The sequence below is a fragment of the Vidua macroura genome, chromosome 12 (assembly GCF_024509145.1).
Source record: "Vidua macroura isolate BioBank_ID:100142 chromosome 12, ASM2450914v1, whole genome shotgun sequence".
Classification (NCBI taxonomy): Eukaryota; Metazoa; Chordata; class Aves; order Passeriformes; family Viduidae; genus Vidua; species Vidua macroura.
Window position 1 is genome coordinate 16417903 of NC_071582.1, and position 21768 is coordinate 16439670.

Below are 21768 nucleotides of genomic sequence, written 5' to 3' on the forward strand. Positions count from 1 at the left end.
TGGGGGCTCAGGCATTTTAGCTCTAACCTGGCACAGTCTGTTCATTGCTGATCTCACTCCTAACAGGATCTAGGCAGCAAAAAGCAGGTGTTTGCCTGCTGCCTTTGCAGGAGTCTGGTGAGCAATGTGGTCTGACCTTCAGAAGTGACTCCAAGGTGCCCTTGCCTTGAGCTGCTTGTGTTGCTCTCCCATATTGATTCATGCCTGGAGTAGCACAGCCTTCACCTGGGCCAGCACTGCCTCACCCTGGGTCTGGGCATAAATACTGGTGCTGGTCAGCCTGCATGAACAGGCTGCATAAACAGGACATGGGAAGGAAATCCTTTTTCTGCTTTAAGAAGCATGAGTGCAGCAGAGCCTTCCCTTTTACAGCTTTTGAGTCACCACTGCTATTTTATGCCCACAGTTACAAGCTGGTTAACTCATGGATGCTTTTTATTTTTTCCTTCCCAGGACTTCTGTTTCTTGTTGTCAACAAGAGCTGGAGGGTTGGGAATTAATTTGGCCTCTGCTGATACTGTTGTTATCTTTGACTCGGACTGGAACCCCCAAAATGATCTTCAGGCTCAAGCCCGAGCTCATCGGATTGGACAAAAGAAGCAGGTCAGAAGAGCTGCCTGGGTTGTTTTCACTGTGGCTTCAGTGTGTGCATCTAAACATCCTCTCACCTCACCAAAGCTTCTGAAAACATGGGCTTTTTGTCCCAGTCCTTGCTCCAGAGAGTGCTGCCCAAGGGAATCTCATTTTTAAAAAGTAGGAGACAAAAACCAGCCCAGATTTGCCAGGTGCCAAGTCTTTCTGTTGGTTTTGAACATACCCAGAACCCAACCCATGGCATTGCACTTCTCAGCCTAGTCCTAGTAGACTCTGTTCTTTCTTGCCTTGAAAAACTCAAAAAGTAGAGCATCCACCTTTACTAGGGGTTATTAGATATGTGAAAAACTAGTTTGGTGCTCGTTTGAATTTGGAGTGATTGTTTCAGAAGATTTTTACTCTGTGCATAGGCACACTACAGGAACTGTATTAACTATACTGATTTTTTAACTGGATCTCCTGAGATACAGAGAGAATGTGCTTGTTTTTCTTCTGAAAAAAGCACATCTGCACATGAAGAAACAACGTCAGCAGCCCAGTGTAAACAGCTGAGGGGATGCATTGCTGTATCAGCAGAGCCTGTCCAGGAAATAGCTGTGGTCTCTTTTTGCCTCTCAGGTGAATATTTACCGCTTGGTCACAAAGGGGACAGTGGAGGAGGAGATCATTGAGAGAGCCAAGAAGAAAATGGTGCTGGATCATTTGGTTATCCAGCGTATGGACACCACTGGCCGGACTGTTCTGGACAACAACTCTGGGAGATCCAAGTACGTGGCTGTGTCAGGAGGCAGAAATGTCTGGAACATGTGGCATAACCAGCTTCCCCTGCTGGCATTTCCCAGTATTTATTTGATAGGGTACAGGACAGAAGGCTAATAATGGCAGCTTCCACTGACTTGGCTTCTGCAGCCATTAATTTGGATACATAGGATAAAGATGATCAAAAATTTAAAATTCATTTAAGGGCACTGTGTGTTTTTGCTTGTGTCTTCCACTCAGAGATCATCCTGGTCTGAGGGAACCTGGCTGTGAAACAGTTGCATTTTGGCAGTGACCTCAGATTTTCTTCATTTTCCCCAGTAGATGGAGGTGGTTCCCATTGCAGTCTTTGTCTGTGCTAGAGCAGGAAAGAGATTAATAACAAAGCTTTTTATAGTGCTGGCTAGAAAACTTACTCCTTGCTTCAATTGGGAAAAACTTTGGTATGGTTTTGTGCTGTTAGCAGTTCTGTCTGAACAGCTCAAAACACCTTTTCCTTCTTTTCTTCTTACAGCTCAAATCCCTTCAACAAAGAGGAGCTGACAGCTATTTTGAAGTTTGGAGCTGAAGATCTTTTCAAGGAGCTTGAAGGGGAAGAGTCAGAGCCTCAGGTAGTTGGAAATTAAAATCACACAGCAGTTTGTAGTGCTCTCCAGGTCTGCAAGAAGGACTGTGTGTGGTTGCTCCTGCTTTGTTCTTGCCCTGTGCACGAGAGCAAGTTGGTGAATAGGACACGTGGTAGTCTGGAGAAGCTGGAAGCAGAGTCTGGATTGGGGGATCAGGGGTTGAGGAGAGCTTTGTTGTTAGGGATTAAATAGTAATGGTCACCAAGGGAGTCCCTTGCCTTCTGAGGATTATTAGCTAGTGACAGCACAGCCTAGTGAAGGCTCCTCTCCCTGCCTCTTCTGAGCACTTGCTCAGCACCTTTTTTTGGTGGCTCTGAGCGAGGCAGGAGTCAGCACAGTGCAGTGAACAGGCTGCTCTCTCCTGCCTCAGTGCAGCATTGCTTGACAGTTTAGCATTGAGTGTTTTGACCAATTATCTTAATGGTCCAAGCAGCAGAGCTTCTCCCCAGGGAGACAGTCTACAGTTCATACCTCTCACTACCTGGAAATTTTTCCCACTGTTCAGCCTTGATGGTCCTTTCCTTCTGCTGTTCTGTCACCTTATTTGTACTTTGTGTTACCACTTGAGATAGTTCATCCCTGCCCTCTGGGATGGCACCCTGCAGATATTTGCACTTTATTTAGCTCATATCAGCACATGAGCCTGTTCTCAAAGCCTCTTACTTCCTGCTGTGCCTGGCACCCTCTGCTTTATCCCTCCTTCTCCCTGACTGGCAGGAGATGGACATCGATGAGATTCTGCGTCTGGCTGAAACACGGGAGAATGAGGTGTCCACCAGTGCCACCGACGAGCTGCTCTCACAGTTCAAGGTATGGACCCCAGGCTCTGTACTGGGGTGTGGGAATGTGGCTCCCCACACACCCTGCCGTGGAGCTGAGGTCAGTAACAGGCAGGAACACCTCGGAGAGATCACAGGATGGTTTGGGTTGGAAGGGAACTTAAAGATCGTCCATTTCCAACCTCCCTGAGTTAGGTATTAATTTAATTTCAGGAAAGTGGTTTTGAAGGCTGTGAATAAAGTGCAGAATTTACCAAATTTGGAAGCAAACCCAATCATTTACAAATACTCAGCAGTACTTCTTAAACTGCACGTACTTCCTCAAAAGCTGTTAGTCCTAAGACGTGGCAAGGAGCCAGGAATGTAGTGGCATAGGGATCAATTATGGAGTAGTTATGGAAGTGTTGGCAGAATTCCTATGGAGAAGGAGTTGAGGCTTAGCAGACTGCTCTGGGGTGTTCCTGCCAGGGGAGGGAATTCTGAAACTTCTCTTCTGCTTGTACAAGGTTGCCAACTTTGCAACCATGGAGGAGGAAGAGACAGAGCTGGATGAGCGGTCCCAGAAGGACTGGGATGATATCATTCCAGAAGAGCAGAGGAAGAAGGTGGAGGAGGAAGAAAGGCAGAAAGAATTGGAGGAAATATACATGCTGCCTCGAATCCGGAGCTCAACGAAAAAGGTACAACTCATCTTGAGGGGATGAGAGGCTGGAGGAGGGAGCTGCCAAAGAGAATGCTCAGGGGAAGCCTCCTTGCATCTTTCCCTCCTCCGAAGTTGGTTGAGAATAAAGCACAGAGGTAGCACAGTGACCTCTTGTTGGCACCATGCATTGGACCAACGGTTTGGGCCCAGACTGAACTTGGTGCAACTCATCTCACCTTAGCAGACAAAATCAAAAGAATCTGTAGTGACCATAAAGCAAAGTTTCCAATTGCATTGGATTTTGCTGCAGATTTTGCCATTTTTTGGCTGTATCTTTTCCTTGGGCTCTCTTGCTCCCTGGGTGGGTCTTGCCTAAATCTGGATCCTGAGGAGCAAAAGAGATGTAATGGGATCTATCCCAATCCAAAAGAAAGCTGACTGTGCAAGGATGCTCTGCTGGGAGGTGGGACTTTAAGGGGTTAGAACTCTTCTATGGGGTGAGCTGGAGAAAAATACTGATGTGAAAAACACAGAGAATGATAAGTCATGTTGGATGAATCCAGATTAATTTTTGAGGTGTCCTGGTTTTCAAAATAGTCTTAAGGGACTGTGGCACAAACCCATAGAAATCAGTATTTTAACATCTCTTAGTATATCGAAATGCAATTGTGAAAGGAGGATGACCACCACAACCTCAGCCAGCTGGGAGCTGCAAGGGTGTGCAGCCTCTCTGGGTTGGTCACATGGGCTCCTGCATCTTCAGGAATGGATGCTCAGGTGTTGTGCAGTCCATTAAATAGCGCCAGTGCACGGAGGGACAGAAGAGGTTGCTAGCTGATTAGATGAGCAGTTGTTAACTGTCCTGCTGTTTCTCTGGTACGTGCAGGCTCAGACAAATGACAGTGAATCTGATGCAGAGACCAAGAGAAGGCTTCAGAGATCATCTGGGTCAGAAAGCGAGACTGACGATACCGACGACGAGAAGAGACCGAAGCGCAGGGGACGCCCTCGGAGTGTTAGAAAAGACACTGTGGAAGGATTTACTGATGCTGAAATCAGGAGGTCAGTGCTGGGCACGAGAGACAGTTCAGAAGACAAATATAGAAATCCCATGCAGGTGGAGAAAATCCCAGATTAATCCAGGATGTGCTCACCTGTAAGCATGTCAGTGTTAGAGCTGGTTCACTATCACAGCTTCTGCACCTTTATATAACTCAGTTTGATCCCATGATGACCTTAACATTCAGATCAGTGCAGAATGGACTGGATTGTCTTTAGTCAGGCTACAGTGAAGCTTGGTACCTTCCTAAAATTAATCCATGCTGTAACTGCCCTTTGTGGGCCAAGTGGAGGGAGCTAATGCTGTATAACATGTGAGGTCTTAGGTGCCATCAGCTGCAGAGCTGGAGAAGCCAAGGGCTCTGGCCTTCCTGACATTTTTCTGGCAGTCATACTGCTGATTTAAGCTCTCAGGGAAAGGCAGACTCTGGCAAAGTGCCCTCATGAGAAGCACTGGTCCTGTTGATCCGAGTGTGTCAGTCTCTGATGTGAGCTGGAGACTGAATTTCAGAACATTGTTTTCTTCTCCTATCTTCTAATTATTGAGTCTTTCCCAGAGATCTTTTTCTTACAGCTCTACCCAGATGTTCAGCCAAAGATGGAAGAGAGGGAGTTATGAGTTTTCCTTAACTCCCTATCTCTGAGCTGGTGTATTTTTAAGCAGGAGATAACAGAGTTTTTGGGCTGTGATAGCTGCCCCATAACCATCCTGAAACCATGGAGCTGGAAGGACATGTTACAATATGCAATATAACAGCCATTTAGATTATTGTGATGTAGCAGAAAGGGGCCAAAAGAATACAAAATGAAAGTAAGAAGGCAGAAAATTAATTAATTTAAAAAAATAACCTGTAGTTGTAGCCATTGTGTCTACTCCCAGCTCAAGGCAATGGTTGATTGCAGCAGCTCATGCTCTAAAGATGTGTTAGCCACAGCAGGGATTTTCACAATAAAACTAAGACATGAAAATAAATAGCAAACCTCTGTGATGGATTGAACCACATTTGGCTCTTCTGTGATGGTTTGCTACATTTACAGCCCGAGCTTTAAAATTACTAATGACATTGATTTAATGCCTCTTTTCTTCCTGGAAAAATGAAGTTAATAATTACCAACATGGTGTGAGCCAATCCTTCTATTTTTTTTTTTTTTACCCTACAGTTACCACTCTCCTTTTTTTTTTTTTTTTTCCCTCATCTGTCAAACACTCAACATTCATAATAATTTTGTGTTCTTCTTCAGCCAAGGTCACAAAACTCTTTGTGGGGGCTAATGGATGAGACTTCCCAGTGCTGAGGGATGCTGAGCTGATGATCAGTGGGGAATGCAAGGGTGATAATGTGACAGGCTGTAATTAATATATTCAAGCATATTTGTGATATTGGACCTACTTTTTATGGCAGCTAGTTTAGGGTTTTTCTTTTTTGTTTTCTTTCTCCTTAGGTTTATCAAGGCTTACAAGAAGTTTGGATTGCCTCTTGAACGGTGAGTCCCAAGCTGGCCCTGCTCCAGAGGGGAATCATGGAGGCACATTGTACTTCTGAGCACAGCCAGGCACACATTGCTCTGGGTGTTTGACACAACCTCCACAGACAGCACAAGCCTTTCTGTCCTGCCATCAGACCCCAGGCACTGCTCTACACTCCCTGGTGTCTCTGTTGATGGGCGCTGATGAACGCTGGCTAAAAACCAGCTGGAACAGTCGTGGTGCCGAGCTGTGACACAGCAGGGTCCTGCTGGCACAGTCCTGCCCTAGGGGCATTCCCACTCTGCCCAGAAAGGAGAGGGAGCAGCTGTCAGAACAACAAATGCTACCCAAAACACTTGGCAAGCTTCTCTATGCACGTTAGCCTCAGGACTCAATTTGGAGCATCCTTCCATGCTCTATCCCTGCTGAAGGGAAACGAAGAGAGGCACCATCCTTAAACAGGGATCTGCAGAGCCCTGGCCCTGTGCTGGCTCTGGAAAGGTCTCAGGGCTGAGGCAGAGTTCCCTAAACGTATTATAGGAGAAATTCAGTGCTTTTTCAGCTGCTTCTACTTTCCTGGTATGAAACACAAGGCTTGTGTGTGAGTCGTGATGTTACTGACTTGAGGCAGGCAAAAGGGACAGCAGATGGCAGCTTTGGACCATCAAATGGAGCTAATGTGGAACTGGAAAAGCCTGAGGGAATACTGGACAGTCACGGAGGGTCCCTCTTGTCCCCAAGAGAGACAGTTCTCACCTTTGCTTTGGTACTAAAAAATCCAAAGGATTGGATCAGTTTTTCTACATCTGCACTGCAGCTGTTAGACCAAAAAAAAAAAAAAAAAGACAAAAACCTGAGTTGTTTCCTGCATGAACTCAACTCATGCATGTTTCATACATTCACATTTGTACAGCACTGAGCTGTGAAACAATTGAATAGGAAATGATTGAGAGAAGAACTGCTGTATCACACACAAAACTCTCCCTGTTCCCCAGGCTGGAGTGCATTGCCCGGGATGCTGAGCTGGTGGATAAGTCTGTGGCTGACCTGAAGCGGTTAGGGGAGCTCATCCACAACAGCTGTGTGTCAGCAATGCAGGAATATGAGGAACAGCTGAAGGAAAATCCAGCAGAAGGTAGGCAAGGGGGTTGTATGCTGCTGTTTGGGTAGTTTTGGGAGTGTTCCATGGAGCTTGTGAGGAAACCATTCCTGTTCTGGACAGGGAGGTCACATTGTGACTTAGAAGCAATGAACAAGAACACACTTAAACCACCCCATCTCTGCCAGGCAGCTCTCACCTACAGAGAGGAGCCACTGAACTTTCTGATGAGACTGGAGAGTGTCACTTGGGTCTGTTGGCTTCTGCTGGACATGAGTTTCTGTGGGGAGGGACTGAAGTGACCAGCTTATTGAATGCTGGGCCACAAAGCAAAGCAGATCTTATTTTAACTGTTCCTGGAACTGGAAATCAAGCTGGTGCTGTGTACTCCACAGTAAAGCTGGGTCCACAGTTAGCAATTCCCAGAGCTGGAATCACCACCCACTCTGTCTGGCTGTTCTTTGCTGTTTGTTTGGACATACAGCGTCAGGGATGGATTTCCTGCTGGGTCTCTGCCTGTTGCAACTGATCAAGACTGCAGAATCAACAGCTCCAGCATACTTAGAAGTATTTTTAAGAAAATGGTACTGGGAGGTGTTTAAATTGCAAATCTAAGTGAGTTAGTGGAAGAAAATTTATATTTTTGACCTTATGTTTAAATAAGAGGTTGGAGGCAAGGTCTTGATCACTGTCTGTGAAGCCATTTTACAGAGACACTTCCTTCTGTAAGAGTTCCCTTAATTATTGTGTTTTATTGCTGAGCAGGGAAGGGACCTGGAAAGAGACGAGGTCCTACCATCAAGATTTCTGGTGTCCAAGTCAATGTGAAATCCATCATCCAGCATGAAGAGGAATTTGAAATGCTGCACAAATCCATTCCCTCGGACCCAGAGGAAAGGAAGAAGTGAGTTTGGCTAAGCAGGCAATGCAGAAAGAGGCTCAGGGAATTTGGAATTTGTAGTGGAAAGAGAATAGCCTGGATGTGTGGATTTGCTTTGTCCTCCACAGCATTAAAAGGAGCTCGTGTTTGAAATGCCTTTAGGTACCGCCTGACGTGCCGTGTCAAAGCTGCTCATTTTGATGTAGACTGGGGAGTGGAGGAGGATTCTCGCTTGTTAGTGGGAATTTACGAGCATGGTTATGGAAACTGGGAGCTAATTAAAACAGATCCGGAGTTGAAGTTATCTGATAAGGTAGGTCGCTTTGCTTGCTGCCTCCATTGGGTCCATTGCAGTGCTCATAGCAAACATGCCTCATTTACTCCAGAAACAGATGTTTATGTTTGTAACTACTGCAAAAATCATGATCAATAATAATGGGGGAAACAGTGGCCTTCATGGAATGTTGCATGCTCGATGGAAAGCAGAGTTGTGCCGTTTGGTGGGCAGTACCAGGTGAACCACACTGAAATGATGCAGGCAGAAAATGGCAGTGCTGACATGTGTGGTTCCATACACAGGATAGAAGAGGCTGTGACTTGATGTTTCCTTGAGCATCTCACAAGAAGCTGAGTGTGAATTTCTGAGTGGAAATAATTTTTCACAGATTTGACACTGCTTATGTCAAGGCTGGTCCGTGTTAGCTTTGAGGGTATGGTTACACGACTGGGAATGGCAGCACAGCCAGCTGGAAAGCCTCCATCTAGTTCCTCTGTTCCTCAGTCATCCCCACAAGAACAGTTTACAGGCACCATGTTGAAATGATCTGGGTTAAAAATAATCCACCATCCGTTGTGTCAGTGTGGTAGAAAGAGTGTGGAAACTGGAGCACAGGGCTGAGGAGCACTGGGAATCTCCACACCAGCTTTGCTGCCGGCGTGCAGCATTCCCCTGACATCCCTGCTGGTGCTTTTAGCAAAGATCAGGCTCTGCCTGAGAGCCCCCCATGTGTGGAGCTCAGAAAGGCATTCTGCAATGGAAACAGCTGCCTGAAACATGCCACCCATTTTCCAGTGAAGTATGAAGCAAACCTAGCTGGCAAGTTGAGCTATGTCCTCCACAAAGTGTCACCTTTCAGCCTTGTTTTCCACTAAAAACTGTGCATCTGTGCCCCTGCTGTAGCAATGTCTCAGGTTACCAGAGTGACTGGGCTGCTGTGACCAAGCTGTCGCAAACAAATCTGAGGTGTCAAGGCGAGTGGACTCAGTTTTGCAACTCGAGGTCCCAAATGTAGCTTGTAAAGGATTTTTCTCCTTCAAGAGAACTTAACAAGCTTGCAAGGCTTAGGAAGCCTTAGGATCCTTTAACTTCTGCAGGATTCCAAGGGGAGGGATGATTGCTTGCTAGGAGCTTTGCCTTTGGCCAGACAGGGACAATCTGAGAAGGGGAAGGAAGGCTTGAGCCTTTTGTTCCCCAGAAGGTGCAGCATTTGGTGCCCTTTGCTGGGCCTGGAAGGGCTGCTGCTAATGTGTAAATCTTTTGTCAAACTTCGTGCCTACGAGTGTATATATATATATTTTTTTTCTGCTTTATCAAAGATCCTACCGGTTGAGACAGATAAGAAACCTCAGGGAAAACAGCTCCAGACCCGAGTTGATTATCTACTGAAACTGCTGAAAAAAGATCTGGACAAGAAAGAAAACATGAAAGATGGGGAAGAGGTGAGATGTGGCCTCTTGATTCTGAGAGTTTCATGGGGAGTGGTTGGCTGATAGCAGGAGACAGCCTGTGTTCCCAGGGCACCAGACATCGTTTCTGTGAAGGAATATGGACTTACTCTCTGATTGCATTGTGATATTTCTCATTTAAATGCTAATTAATTTGCTGGGTGCCAATTGGAAGAGGGGTAAAAGCTTATTACTGCCCTTACTGAAGGATTTGGTCTCATCAGGTTTCCTGCCAGCATGCAGGACCTGCAGCTGTTTGCACTATGTTCAGGAGATGGGAAATGTCCCCAGGAAGTAGCTGTAGCTGTTTGCTTTCCCTGACTTGTTCTGTGTTTTTACCAGGGCAAGCTCAAGAAGAGGAAACCACGAGTGAAGAAAGAGAACAAGGCTCCCAAAGTCAAAGATGAGCATGGGAATGAACTGTCCTCTCCTCGGCACTCAGACAACCAGTCAGAAGAAGGTGAAGTCAAGGTGAGTCAGCCTAGGTGAACAGTGGCTTTTCCAGGTTTGCTTGGGCTGTGCTTCCTTGGGAAGCATTCCCAGCAAAGCCCCCAGGAGTCAGAGGCACTAAGAGTGAATTCCCACAGGACTGGCAAACTCACAAAACCACCCATACAGCTATTGGTGTGAAAGAGGGGCCTTTCCCACCTATTCTTTTAGCTCAGTGCTTTCAGGGATTTGGGGCATCCCAGAATGGCCACAAACACCCACATATTGACTCAGGGGAAAGGTTGTCTCAGGACAAAGCCTGTTGCCCTTATAAAGGAGAGAAAGAAGAATTGTTTCCCTCTCCTTTTGGGCACGTCAGTCTGTGGTGAAGCTGGAGTTTACCAAGGTCATGCTGTTGCTTAAAAAATGTTCAGTCTTTGAGTGGTTTGGCTTGTACTCTGAGGCTTTTTGTTCGTGTGCTGATCAGTATCTACCTCAGGGGCTGATCGTTCTGGAGTGCAGCTGGCACAGGAGAGCAGGGCTGCTCTGCAGCTTGCCAGCTTCAGAGTGGGGCTGGTCTGGTTTTCATACCCTTTTGTCACATTTGGGGGGATGGCAGCTGCTTGAGCAGGGCTCGATGTCTGCTTAAAGAGGTGTGAGGGTAAATCTGGATGGACCTCAAAAGTTGCCTATGTTTTATGGAAGAAAATGTACATGAGGTGAGGGACTCCAACTTTGTGCTGTGACTGATGTTCTAGGAGGATGGCTTGGACAAGAGCCCAGTGAAAAAGAAACAGAAGAAGAAAGAGAACAAAGAGAACAAGGAAAAACAGACATCCTCTAAGAAAGAAAAGGAAAGCGATAAAGAGAAAAAGAAGACAAAAGACAAGAAGGAGAAGGTATGTGGTACTTCCAGGAGCAGCATGATAGGGAAGTCCCTGAACAGGACAAACTGTGAGACTTACGGTTTGTTAAAGGCCCTGTGTGAAGAGACATCAGTGAAGCACCGTGGGGTGAAGGGGTATCCCTTTTTCAGCCCTTCTGAATTGCCATAAAAAAGTAGAAAAGGCTATATGTCCTAAAGCTTCATGGAATGTGACCAAAACTGAAGAGATTTTGTCAGGCTGCCTTTGAAGTACAGCTGTCCCTGTGACATGCATATGGCCACAGAGCTGATGCTAAGAAAAGAGCCTGGAGCACTCAAATCAAAGTTCTGTCCAGCTGTGATTTATCACAGGGTTGGCAGGTCCGTGTCTGTATTCCCCTTTAATTTAAACTCACCCAAATGACCCAAGTGTCCACACCATCAAGACTGTAAGTTGTCATTGTCACTGTTCAGGACTCAACAGAATGAGTGTTTCAACATCACTGGTATGCTGGAGACTCAAATGTCTCTTGGATTTTGGGTACAACTGCCCTGAGGGTGGGTGCAGATTGGAAGGAGGGGTAAAAGCTTCCGTAATAATGACCTGAAGTACCTGTCCAAGGAACAGGTATGTGCGACATGCCCAGTGTGTTTTGACACTGAGGTCATAAGTGCAAACTAAGAAGTTTTGTTGCTTATGTAGGGGAAAGTTTGCTTTCCAGTGATTTTTGGTATGGCTTTGACTGCAAGTAAGTCATATAGGTAAAAATGTACATGAACAGGCCATGATTTGAGAGCTAGTGATATCACAAAAAGTTGTAGGTCCTTGTAGACACAAGACTACCCTGAGCTCTATCCTTTGCAAGGGAGAGATACTCCTTATTTTAACCTCTTTTCCAAGTCTTCAATATTGGTTTCTCCCCATGAGTGTGAATATCGTATTCGTGTCCAAACTGTTGGCTCTGACTTCTCCCTGCTCCCTCATGGATGATATAAAGCTAAACAGAGCCATTGCAGCTCAACAGTTGGAGATTTTGGGAGGAAAGTTGTAGGAACAGTGCCCAGGTTTAGCCACTGCCAGTAACAATAGTGTGGAGGTTGTTAGCTGGGTCACTGGGGATCCTCCATTCTGGCTCATCGCGTGATGCGTGTAATTTGTCCTTGTAAAGCCTAAAGGTGGCGAGGCCAAGTCTGGAAGTAAAGGGAAGAGATCACAAGGTCCCGTCCACATCACTGCAGGGAGCGAGCCAATCCCCATTGGAGAAGATGAGGATGATGATCTGGACCAAGAAACATTCAGCATAGTGAGTATTTTCCTTGGGAAATGGGAGGGCAGTGCCGAGAGCCCAGCCAAGGTTTGCTCAGATGTCATCCAAGGACGTGTTTTAGGTGTTGGGGTGTGAGCCCCATCCTAGTGCCCCACAGGGGTTCCCTCTGGCTGATCTGAGAGCAGGGCAAGACAACCCTGGACAAGAGCTGCCCACCAGTGCTGCCAGCTGGTAGCCTGTCAGCAGAGCAGGCACAAGGGCTCTCTGCTTCAGCTGGTGACTTCCCAGTGCTCAGCTGGCAGCCCTGGGTTATGGAACACCCTGCAGCCTTACATTCCCTCTCTTGTAGAAGCCAAGGAGCCACTGAAGCAATTTCAAGCAAGGAAATGCAGGAGAGTTTTGAGGGTGACCTTGTAGGAGGTGCAGAGCTGTGTAAATGTTCTCACAGCAAACATGCCCACAAGGCTTGTTGTAAAAATTGCCTTTTAGTAAAAGTTGTCATGGCAGATTCTCCTTGGCTGAAATACCACTTCTTCAAAGCAGTTCTCTCAATGAAAATCTCTGTATTTTCTGCAGGTCCTGTGGGGTTTTTTGTCGTTTTTCTTTAACTTTCCTTCTGTGATGCACAAAAGATCCAGGCAGGCAGTCAAAAAACCTGTCTGATTTCCTATCTGTGTGCAGTGTTGATGTGCCCAGGCTGAAAAACATGGTGCTTTCATCTCATATCTGCCAGTTTTAGTAAAAGCAAGCATTAAAGTGACCAAAGATGGGATTGGACAGGATTGAATTGAGCAGTCTTTCAGCTGGGGTGGCTGGTTCAGCACGTGGAGGCTTGGATACTTCCCTGCCTGCCACGGGATCGGTGCAGGGGCAGACCATGTGTGATTACTGCTTGCAAAGCAAATTGTTCCCTCCTAAAAGGAAGGGGCAGTGGAGGTGTGGAGAACCTTGTCTTCTACTAATTATTTTCTGCAGCTTGTTTAACAATTTTATTTTATAGCTGATTTCTCCTTGCCTAATGGCCAGATAAAGCTAAATCAGCTTCTTTTCGATTAACAGGGCAATGATGTAGAGCCCTCTGCCAAATTAATCACTTTCTCCTCTCTGTTGCTCTTTCAAGTGCAAGGAAAGGATGAGACCAGTCAAAAAAGCACTGAAGCAACTTGATAAGCCTGACAAGGGACTGACAGTTCAAGAACAGCTGGAGCACACACGCAACTGCCTGCTAAAAATAGGTGATCGCATCTCTGAGTGCCTTAAAGCCTACACTGACCAGGATCACATCAAGCTATGGAGAAGGTGAGGGAGCTTTTTGTTTTCCTTAGCTGTCTAGGATATTTTGAAATGGTAGCCAGAGGCTGCTGGTTTTTTTGTGGACGGATGTGCCATTTGCCTCTTACTTAACCTGTGAAATCTTGTGGTTGCTGGCCCACTCACTCTACAGAATCACAAAATCATAGAATGGTTTGGGTTGGGAGAGACCTTAAAAATCACCCAGTTCCAACCCCCTGCCATGGGCAGGGACACAGTTCACTAGACCAGGTTGCTCAGAGTTCCATTCAGCCTGAACCTTGAACACTTCCAGGGATGGTCTTCCATCACCAGTCCCAGGCAAATGTTTTCTCTTCAAGTTGTGCTGGTTTCATTAAATTTTTTTTCAAAGCTAAATCACATAAACCACTGCAAACCTCTTTATTTTGTTTTAAGAATGTGGTTCCAGCCCTCCTGATCATCCTGTCCTGAGCTAAGACTGTTTTCCAGAGAGGGTAGAATGAATTTGATGTTGGTTTGGAAGCTGTTGGCAGTTAAACTGCTGCTGTAGCACTTAACAGAAAATGTTCATGTCCTCCTAGGAACCTATGGATATTTGTGTCAAAATTCACAGAATTTGATGCCAGAAAACTACACAAACTCTACAAGATGGCTCATAAGAAAAGATCACAGGAAGAGGAGGTGAGAGCTGAAGTGCTTTCCCTTTGATTTCTGTCCTTAAAAGTTGCTGCACTGGAAGTTCCAATCCTTTCTGCCTCTTACTGTGGGTGTTCTTTGTTGTTGTTGGCAGTGTGTGATTTTCTCAACATCTAAACAGTCTGATTAGACTGATTAGACTTCTTTTTCATGTGGCGTTTCTGGTCACTTTGTCCTGGCTGTTCTGACCAAGCAAAAGCATTGTTTGGTGTGGCATGTGATGTTCAGTTGCCCTGTGGAGTGAAAAGCCTGGGCATGCTGCCCTGTAGAGAAGCAGAGCTTCAGGTGTAGAAGCAGAGCTGCCAAACTGTGCCTGTCCTCCACCAACGTTTGTGCTGTTCTTGAGCACAGAGTTGGCTCACCTCAAAGAAGCAGGAAAATCCAGAGCCTGGCAGACAAGGTCATTGCTCACAGTCCTGCTCTTCTGGTGGGAGAGCAGCTGAGCTGTATCCCTCTGTTCCACCTTGCAGGAGCAAAAGAAGAAGGAGGACATGTCCAACATGAAGAAGCAGTTCCGCCCAGAGCCTTCGGGCTCCAGCCGCGATTCCGTGATGTCCCAGTCCCACGTGCCTCACAATCCTCATTCCCAGAAGATCCACATGCCCCCTTCCCACACCCAGCAGCAGATGCACGGGCACCCCCGGGACAACTACGGCCATCCAAACAAGAGACATTTCAGCAACACAGGTGAGCACTGGCAAGCCAGGAGAAACCTTCCCTTCTGACCTAATGCTCATGGGTACAAATCCTTCTGGGGCTTGTGACTGCTAAGGTTTAAAAGGGATGGGATAGAACATAACACTACCACTGTACTTAATGCTGGGATAGAAAACATGGTGAGGTAGTGCGGAAAGGAATGTAAGAATGGTGTAGGAATGTGCCCCCTGTTGATGGAGTAAAAAAGTTACCCTTTGTCTCCTTAAAAAGGAAAAAAGTCCAGAAGTTTCTCTCCTCAATTTGGTTAAAAGACACCTCATAGGACCTTGGAGACTTCACCTCAAACTTAAGGATAGCCAATTGGACAGAAGCCAAGAAGTCCCACCTAAGCAATTCACTAGAAAAAGAAGAGAACAAAAGAAGTAATCGCTTTTGTGAGTGTTTTAGCAGGAACAAGAGCCTCTTGCCCTGGCTCGGTCTTTCTCTGAAAAGAGCTTTTTTATTTTAACTTTTATTAAAACTTTTTTGTTTACAACACTGTCACAGGAGCCATCCTGCTACTTTTATGCCACCTGAGGTAGCTGAGCTATCAAGGGTATAATACTTGTCTCTGAGAGCTCATAAGACCCGGCTCGAAGAGACCAAACATTAGAATGGGACAGAATAAGATTTGTGGGGATGATAAAGTGATAGTGATAAAGACATTCAAAGAATAAAATTTGGCCCACATTGTTTAGGGAGGAAAAAGTTAAAGGGCCGTCAGTAGCTATTATTTCTTGGAGAAATCAGGGAAGCAAATGGGCTTAAACCAAAGCATGAAAGAGACTCAGAGGTGCTCTTTGCTCACGGCAGACCGAGGAGACTGGCAGAGGGATCGGAAGTTCAACTACGGCGGCAACAGCAACCAGATGTGGGGCGGGGAGCGGCACCACCAGTACGAGCAGCACTGGTACAAGGACCACCACTACGGGGACCGGCGGTCGCGGGGGGATCCCCACCGGAGCTCCGGGAACTACAGACCAAACAACCTGTCCCGCAAGAGGCCCTACGAGCAGTACAACAGCGACCGAGACCACAGAGGCCACCGCGACTACTACGACAGGTGAGCGCTCTCTTGCTTTGGAAAGACAGGTGTCTGCTAAGGAAGGCAGGAGACTCCCCTGAAATGGAAAGTGTAAACCCCCTCCCTCCGAATTGTTATAAATTTGAAATTAAGGGGCTCTCCGGCAAAGATATGGGAGCAGGAATAACAGTTCTTTATTAGGGAAGAAAATAAAAAAAATTATATAATGCAGTAATATAAAACAACACCGACAAGAGTCAGAATACGACCTGACACCCTGTTAGTCAGGGTGTTGGCAGCAGTCTGATTGAAATGGTGGCTGCAGCCCTCCTGCAGTAACAGGTGTGGTTCTGTTGGAGCAGTGACCCTGTAGAAGGGTGGAGTTTTCCTCTGAAGGCCCAGTGGTGGTGTAGATGGGCCTGGTCTTCCTCTGGGAATCCAGTGGAAAAGGCTGCCTGTGGTCTTCCAAATGTCTGATTATATCCAGATAGTAATGCTTGGCTCCTCCCTCTGGGCAGAGCATCTCACAATGGGATGATGTAATTTTATCAGCCATGCAGTGACCCTCACTGGCCCATTAACAGAATATATCTCCTGGAGGGAGGATTGATTGTGGAAGAGATAAAGAAAAACTGCCCAGTTAACAGAAGATAACTGCTCCACAGATAGGAATAGAATACACACACCCATTTCCAACCTAAGGCATTGCCCTCACCTCAGAGGGCTTGGAGAGCTGATCTCCATCCGTTCGTCTCTCCACAGGCACCACCACGATTCCAAACGTCGACGGTCCGACGACTTCAGGCCTCAGAACTACCACCAGCAGGATTTCCGGCGGATGTCTGACCACAGGCCGCCCATGGGATACCATGGCCAAGGACCTTCGGACCACTACCGGTCCTTCCACACAGACAAACTGGGGGATTACAAACAGCCCCTCCCTCCATCTCACCCTGCGGTGTCGGACCCTCGCTCGCCCCCCTCTCAGAAATCCCCCCACGATTCCAAGTCACCTCTCGATCACAGGTCACCTCTGGATAGGTCATTGGAACAGAAAAACAATCCAGATTATAACTGGAACATTCGGAAAGCATGAAGTGACTGAGAGGGCGAAGCGCACGTCTGAAATACTGGGATTGATGCGACGGTGGCTGCTTTCTCCAAGCCAGCAACAAGAAACTCTGAACATGCTGCTATCATCTGGCTGGGTCAAGGAAGATTTTGGGGGAGTGGGTGGAGGAAGATTTTCCCTAGTTCTTGATTCTGGTTTAGATTCCCATTTCCTTTCCCCTTTTTTACCATTGAACTGTTCTGTCATGGAACCAGCCTTGCTGCCTCGTTTGTTGTTTTGTTTTTGTTTTCCTCAGTCCAATGGACCCAAGGAGTTTTCCCCAGCCAGTGTTTCCTCAGAAGGAGAAGGCAGATTGATGCTGCTTAGGATGGTGCAGAAGGCTGTGTGCCTGCTCTGACTTGATGCTGCTTTGGGGTTGGGGATAAACTGGTTGGGCTGGGATTTGTATGTCATCAGCATGGGGCAATGGGAGGATATGTTCAAGGAGGGACAGGAAAGTCCCTCAGCAGCCAAACTTGGTTGAGAAAGGGACTTGATGTCCCAGCAGAATGACTCCAAAGGAGCTGGAGCCATGCTGGTGACAATCCATCGCTTTCCTGGCCATGTTATCATTTTCATGTCTTTATCCATTTCAAGAAACTGGCTCTGCTTTGATTGCTGTTGTGTCCCCTGCAACAGAAGAGGTGGGGGGGATCTTCCTCCCATCTCCAGAGCTGGAACTGGCAAATCTTGACTCTGGGAGTAAGTGGGAGCTGGTTAAAAAAAGGCCAACATCCTTAGCAAAGGCTTAGTTCATGTCTAACCAGCAGAAGAAATTGAAAGAAATTGTGGTGAGAACAGTATTTCTCAGTGGACAGGGCTCAGTAATTCATAACAAAACTCTTCTCTTCTGGCATGGGCAGCTTGGGTGCTCCAGGAACTAACAGATGCTGGCTGGGAGGTGCAAGATCAAAAGATGGTTCTGGGGATCCTGGAACTCCTAATCTTCCTGCCACTAAAATCTCTGGTCTTTGGGCAAATCACTTCTCTCTCTGTGCTTCACAAAGCAGTGATCACAAACCTTTACTGTAAGTGAAAGATAAGGAATGGTAGAACAAAGTGAAGCAGGAAGGTGACTCCCTTTCCAGCAGTCAGCAGTGACTCTGAACTGCTGAAAGTACCTGCATTTATAGACCTTTTGTTTGTCTAAACTGGAAATGAACCTGAGGACTTAGCACCTCAGTGAGCAGGGAGAGAATGAGGAATTCAGGACGGATCCATAAAGATCCTTGGAGCAAATGCCTTAGAGCCCAGGCATGACAGAGGGAAAAGAGGAATGTGCAGCCCAGCTCAGTGGACTTCAGGGCAAACACTCCAAGTATTCAAACCACAGCATTTGATGCAAACCAGTGTCCGGCCTGGGCACTGGTGTGGTGAGAGGTTGGTTGTGCACATCCTGCTGGCCAAAAGCACCTTGAGTGATTATTTTTCAGGTTGGAGTTCCCTGGAGACCACAAAAGCTGCCCCAAGCGTGGTGTCTGGGGCTGCATCACCACCCAGAGCACAGTATTAAAGACCAGGCAGTTCCAGACTCCTGTTAGGTGGGGCACAGAAGCTGGGCCTCCTGTTAAGATGCCAGTATTTGACTCTAATAAGCTGTGATGTCCCTTCCCCAAAAGACTGAGGGCAGATGGGTGTTCAGGGCTGGCTTCCTGACTCCAGCCAGTGCCTTGGAAGGTGCATGCAAACTGACACTAATACTCCTCCATGCAGTATATCCCTGGAAATCTGCTGCCATCACTCCTCCCCATCCCGCTGCTCTAAGGGGACACACAGGAAGTGTTTTGTTCCCCTTTTGTTTTTATGTTGCAAGATTTCCACCGAATTCAGGGCAGTTTTGTTTCCTTAGGGGCACTTGCTGCCCTGATAAAGTGTTACACTTGTGTTTACCTGTGCAGGGCGAGCTGAAGGCAAGTCTTCCACAGTCCCCCTCGGAGGGGTGGGAGGTGTGGAGAGAGCACATTTCCCACTAAGCTGTGATTGCAGGCTGTGGTATTCAACAAAGAGGTCCTTTCTTTTCAGAGGTATTAGCTTTTAATGTGAAATGGAGGCAGCCTTGGAGGGGCACCGTGTTTTTGTCACGGCGTGGTGCTGTCACAGTGGGACGTTCGTGCCATACTCGTGTAGCAAAGGCAATACTGGCAACCAGTGTGAGGGCTGGTGCAGGAAACTTTGGATCCCAGCAAGAGGCATTTTCTGTGTCAAGATGTGGGGGTTTCTGCTTATCCCAGGTTCCAGGCACAAGGTTTGGGATTTCCTTCTTGTGCAACAGCAAAAGCTTTACCCACACCCACTGGAGAGCTGTCCCCACTGTCACTTTAGCCTGATGTTGAAGTCACATCATGTCCACTCATGATGGGTGAGTCTTTGCTGGGTTTGGCTTTAGTGAAGCTGGAGAAGGAGATTTGGGAGAAAGTCTTCCCTGAGCACACATACACAGACACTCTTATGCATTTTTTGTCCCCTCAGCATAGGGACCATAACCTAACACAGTCACGGGGACGGGAGTGGGATCAGAGGGGACACATCCACAGCCATAAACTTCCCTGTGGTGTTTGTGTCAACATTGGAACAGCTCTTCCTTCCTAACTAGCTGTGGGATTCCCTCCAGCCTCTTTGCAGAAAAAAAGCAGTAACTTGCTGAGGTTCAATTAAAAAAAAAAAAAAAAAAAAAGGAGTGTTTCAGCCTGACCTCTTTGGAAATGGTGTACAAGTTATGAGTTCACATGGTGGAAATACTGCAGACCAAAACTTGCTGTGGGGACAGGCGATGGTCCCAACCAAAATGGACACGGAACCGAGTGCTGAAGTCCTTGTGTGAACGGTTTGTGATAAACACAAAAATATTTTTCTGCTTTCACCCGTTTCCTCCCCACCTCTGCCTCCCCTTTGGGGAGAGAAGGACTCTTACTGTAAAAATACAGACTTTTAAACCTGTTGACTAAAAACAGTAATTAATATTAATTTATATTTGTGAAAGAAATGCCACTGTCCTAGTGATTTCTGATGTAAATATGTTGTTTATATAGTATGTATGAAATTTTCCTACATTGTAAAACTGCTGTACTTTTGATTCTTGTATATTAAAAAGTGTTACTGAGATTTTCAGAAGGGCCCCAGTGTGGTGTCTCTGGGGGGTCCTGTGGCAGGTCTGGGGGCTGGTTTGGGATGACAGGGCCCTTTTCTGCCAGCCACAGGCAAGCCAGTGTGGATATCTTCACTGTGCAGGAATAAGCATGTTCTGCTTGGCTGTTTCACAGTTTCACAGTCTGTGGTGATAGAGACTTGGAAGCCTCTTCAGATGGGAGCTTCCACCTGATCAGAAGGAGCTGTACATTCTCTAACAGAGAAATCTAACCCAGATCCACCAGGATTTAACTGGGATGATACTGATGATTGTATGTTTATCCCACCTCCACGTTTTGTGGATCTTTGAAGATGTCTAAATTTTTTACCTTTCCTGGAGACAATTCCCCTTTCTCTAGAAGTGTTGCTCCTGCTGCACCAGTGAGTTCTCCCTCTCTATCCCCAGCCCCTCCTGAGCAGGATGTGCCTCTCCCCAGGTGGGATGTGAAGGCATCCAGTGGCTGCTTTGGTTTGGTCTTTACCCTCCACTGCTCACACTGAGGCCCACACAGCAAAACACAGAGCAGGGATTGGAGCCATTTCTCCCCAAGTTATAAAAGCTCATTGTAAAAAGCACTTTTCACACCTGTAGCCACTGGGTCCAGCCCTTCCCAGACTCTCTGCTGCTGAGCCAAGTTTCAGCCAAGAGTGAAATTTCACAGCTGAGTTATATGCTCCTGAAAAATGGATTTCCTAATGGAAAGAGTGACTGGCTGTTAGCCATGGGGCTCAGCAGGGAGAGGGGCTCAGCTGCAGGGAGGCACAGGGGCTGCAGGGAGCTGGGCTGGGTGTTACATGCCTGTGGGAACTCAGGGCAGGTGGAGTATCCCCCTGTCTGCCCTGGGGTGCTCTGACTCCCAGGAAAACACTGACTTTGACTCTAGTTCATGGAGAAGGCCTCCAAAGCTTCTAAGTAACCTAGAGACCACGCAAGTGTGAAATAGATTGTAGAGATTAGTTTAGTATGTCACATGGGTGAGAAATTTAGGTTTTAGGATTTTTAGCATATTATAGACAGGTACAAGATGGAGGATACAGGGTGTTGTCTCAAGTTCCTTTCTTCTTTCTTCTTCTTGGGTTTGGGTGGTATCTTGTAATTGGGTAGAAAAATCTGCATTGCGGGTCTTTAGGAGTCAGTAACTGGGTTAGAAAAGGAAATAATCCAGGTGTCACTTCTTAATTGGGTAGTTTACGTTTTGATTAGACTTAAGACCTTGCAACACGAGTTTGTTAGCCATTTTGTGCTGTTTTCACACATGCAAGGGCTGGGTGCAGACAGTGCGCTGAAGTCTTGATAAGGTAACAATAAAACAAGAACCTGAAGAGCGAAAAAGTCCCGTGCGTCTGCTTTTCCTGACAAAGAACTGCTTCACGAGGGTTTCCCCCTGCCAGGGGAGCCCTCAGGGAGTTGCCCGACGTGGGGCCCGCAAACTCACACATGCCTGGGTGAATCTACCTTGTGCCTGGCTCTCGGCGGCCACGGGCGGAGGCTCCCGGCTCGCTGTGCCGCTGCTGGCCGCAGGGCTCACACGGGAGCGGCCGCCCCGAGGCTCTGCCGAGGCTGCACTGCTGCGGGGGGCGGTGATCGCTGCGGCGTGCGCAGCACAGCAGAGGCACGGGGAACGAGGAAAGCGAGGCACAGGAATAAG

The 21768-nt window shown here is 47.0% G+C and overlaps 1 protein-coding gene across 4 annotated transcripts in view; it reads left to right on the forward strand.

The window, feature by feature from the left end:
- CHD2 (chromodomain helicase DNA binding protein 2) overlaps nucleotides 1-20104 on the forward strand; it is a 56067-nt gene extending 35963 nt beyond the window's left edge. For 3 of the 4 annotated variants that reach the window (XM_053988834.1, XM_053988833.1, XM_053988835.1), the window contains 19 exons: nucleotides 454-603; nucleotides 1213-1361; nucleotides 1868-1964; nucleotides 2697-2789; nucleotides 3265-3438; nucleotides 4288-4463; nucleotides 5904-5945; nucleotides 6924-7063; nucleotides 7793-7931; nucleotides 8070-8220; nucleotides 9504-9626; nucleotides 9975-10103; nucleotides 10820-10960; nucleotides 12096-12230; nucleotides 13315-13493; nucleotides 14048-14147; nucleotides 14633-14849; nucleotides 15672-15921; nucleotides 16645-20104. In XM_053988834.1, the coding sequence (XP_053844809.1) occupies nucleotides 454-603; nucleotides 1213-1361; nucleotides 1868-1964; nucleotides 2697-2789; nucleotides 3265-3438; nucleotides 4288-4463; nucleotides 5904-5945; nucleotides 6924-7063; nucleotides 7793-7931; nucleotides 8070-8220; nucleotides 9504-9626; nucleotides 9975-10103; nucleotides 10820-10960; nucleotides 12096-12230; nucleotides 13315-13493; nucleotides 14048-14147; nucleotides 14633-14849; nucleotides 15672-15921; nucleotides 16645-16978 (2919 nt within the window). In that variant the 3' untranslated portion in view covers nucleotides 16979-20104. Of the gene's footprint in view, nucleotides 1-453; nucleotides 604-1212; nucleotides 1362-1867; nucleotides 1965-2696; nucleotides 2790-3264; nucleotides 3439-4287; nucleotides 4464-5903; nucleotides 5946-6923; nucleotides 7064-7792; nucleotides 7932-8069; nucleotides 8221-9503; nucleotides 9627-9974; nucleotides 10104-10819; nucleotides 10961-11400; nucleotides 11512-12095; nucleotides 12231-13314; nucleotides 13494-14047; nucleotides 14148-14632; nucleotides 14850-15671; nucleotides 15922-16644 lie in introns of those variants that run through there. The other variant, XM_053988836.1, reaches the window with a different exon arrangement.
- The last annotated feature ends 1664 nt before the right edge of the window (nucleotides 20105-21768 follow it).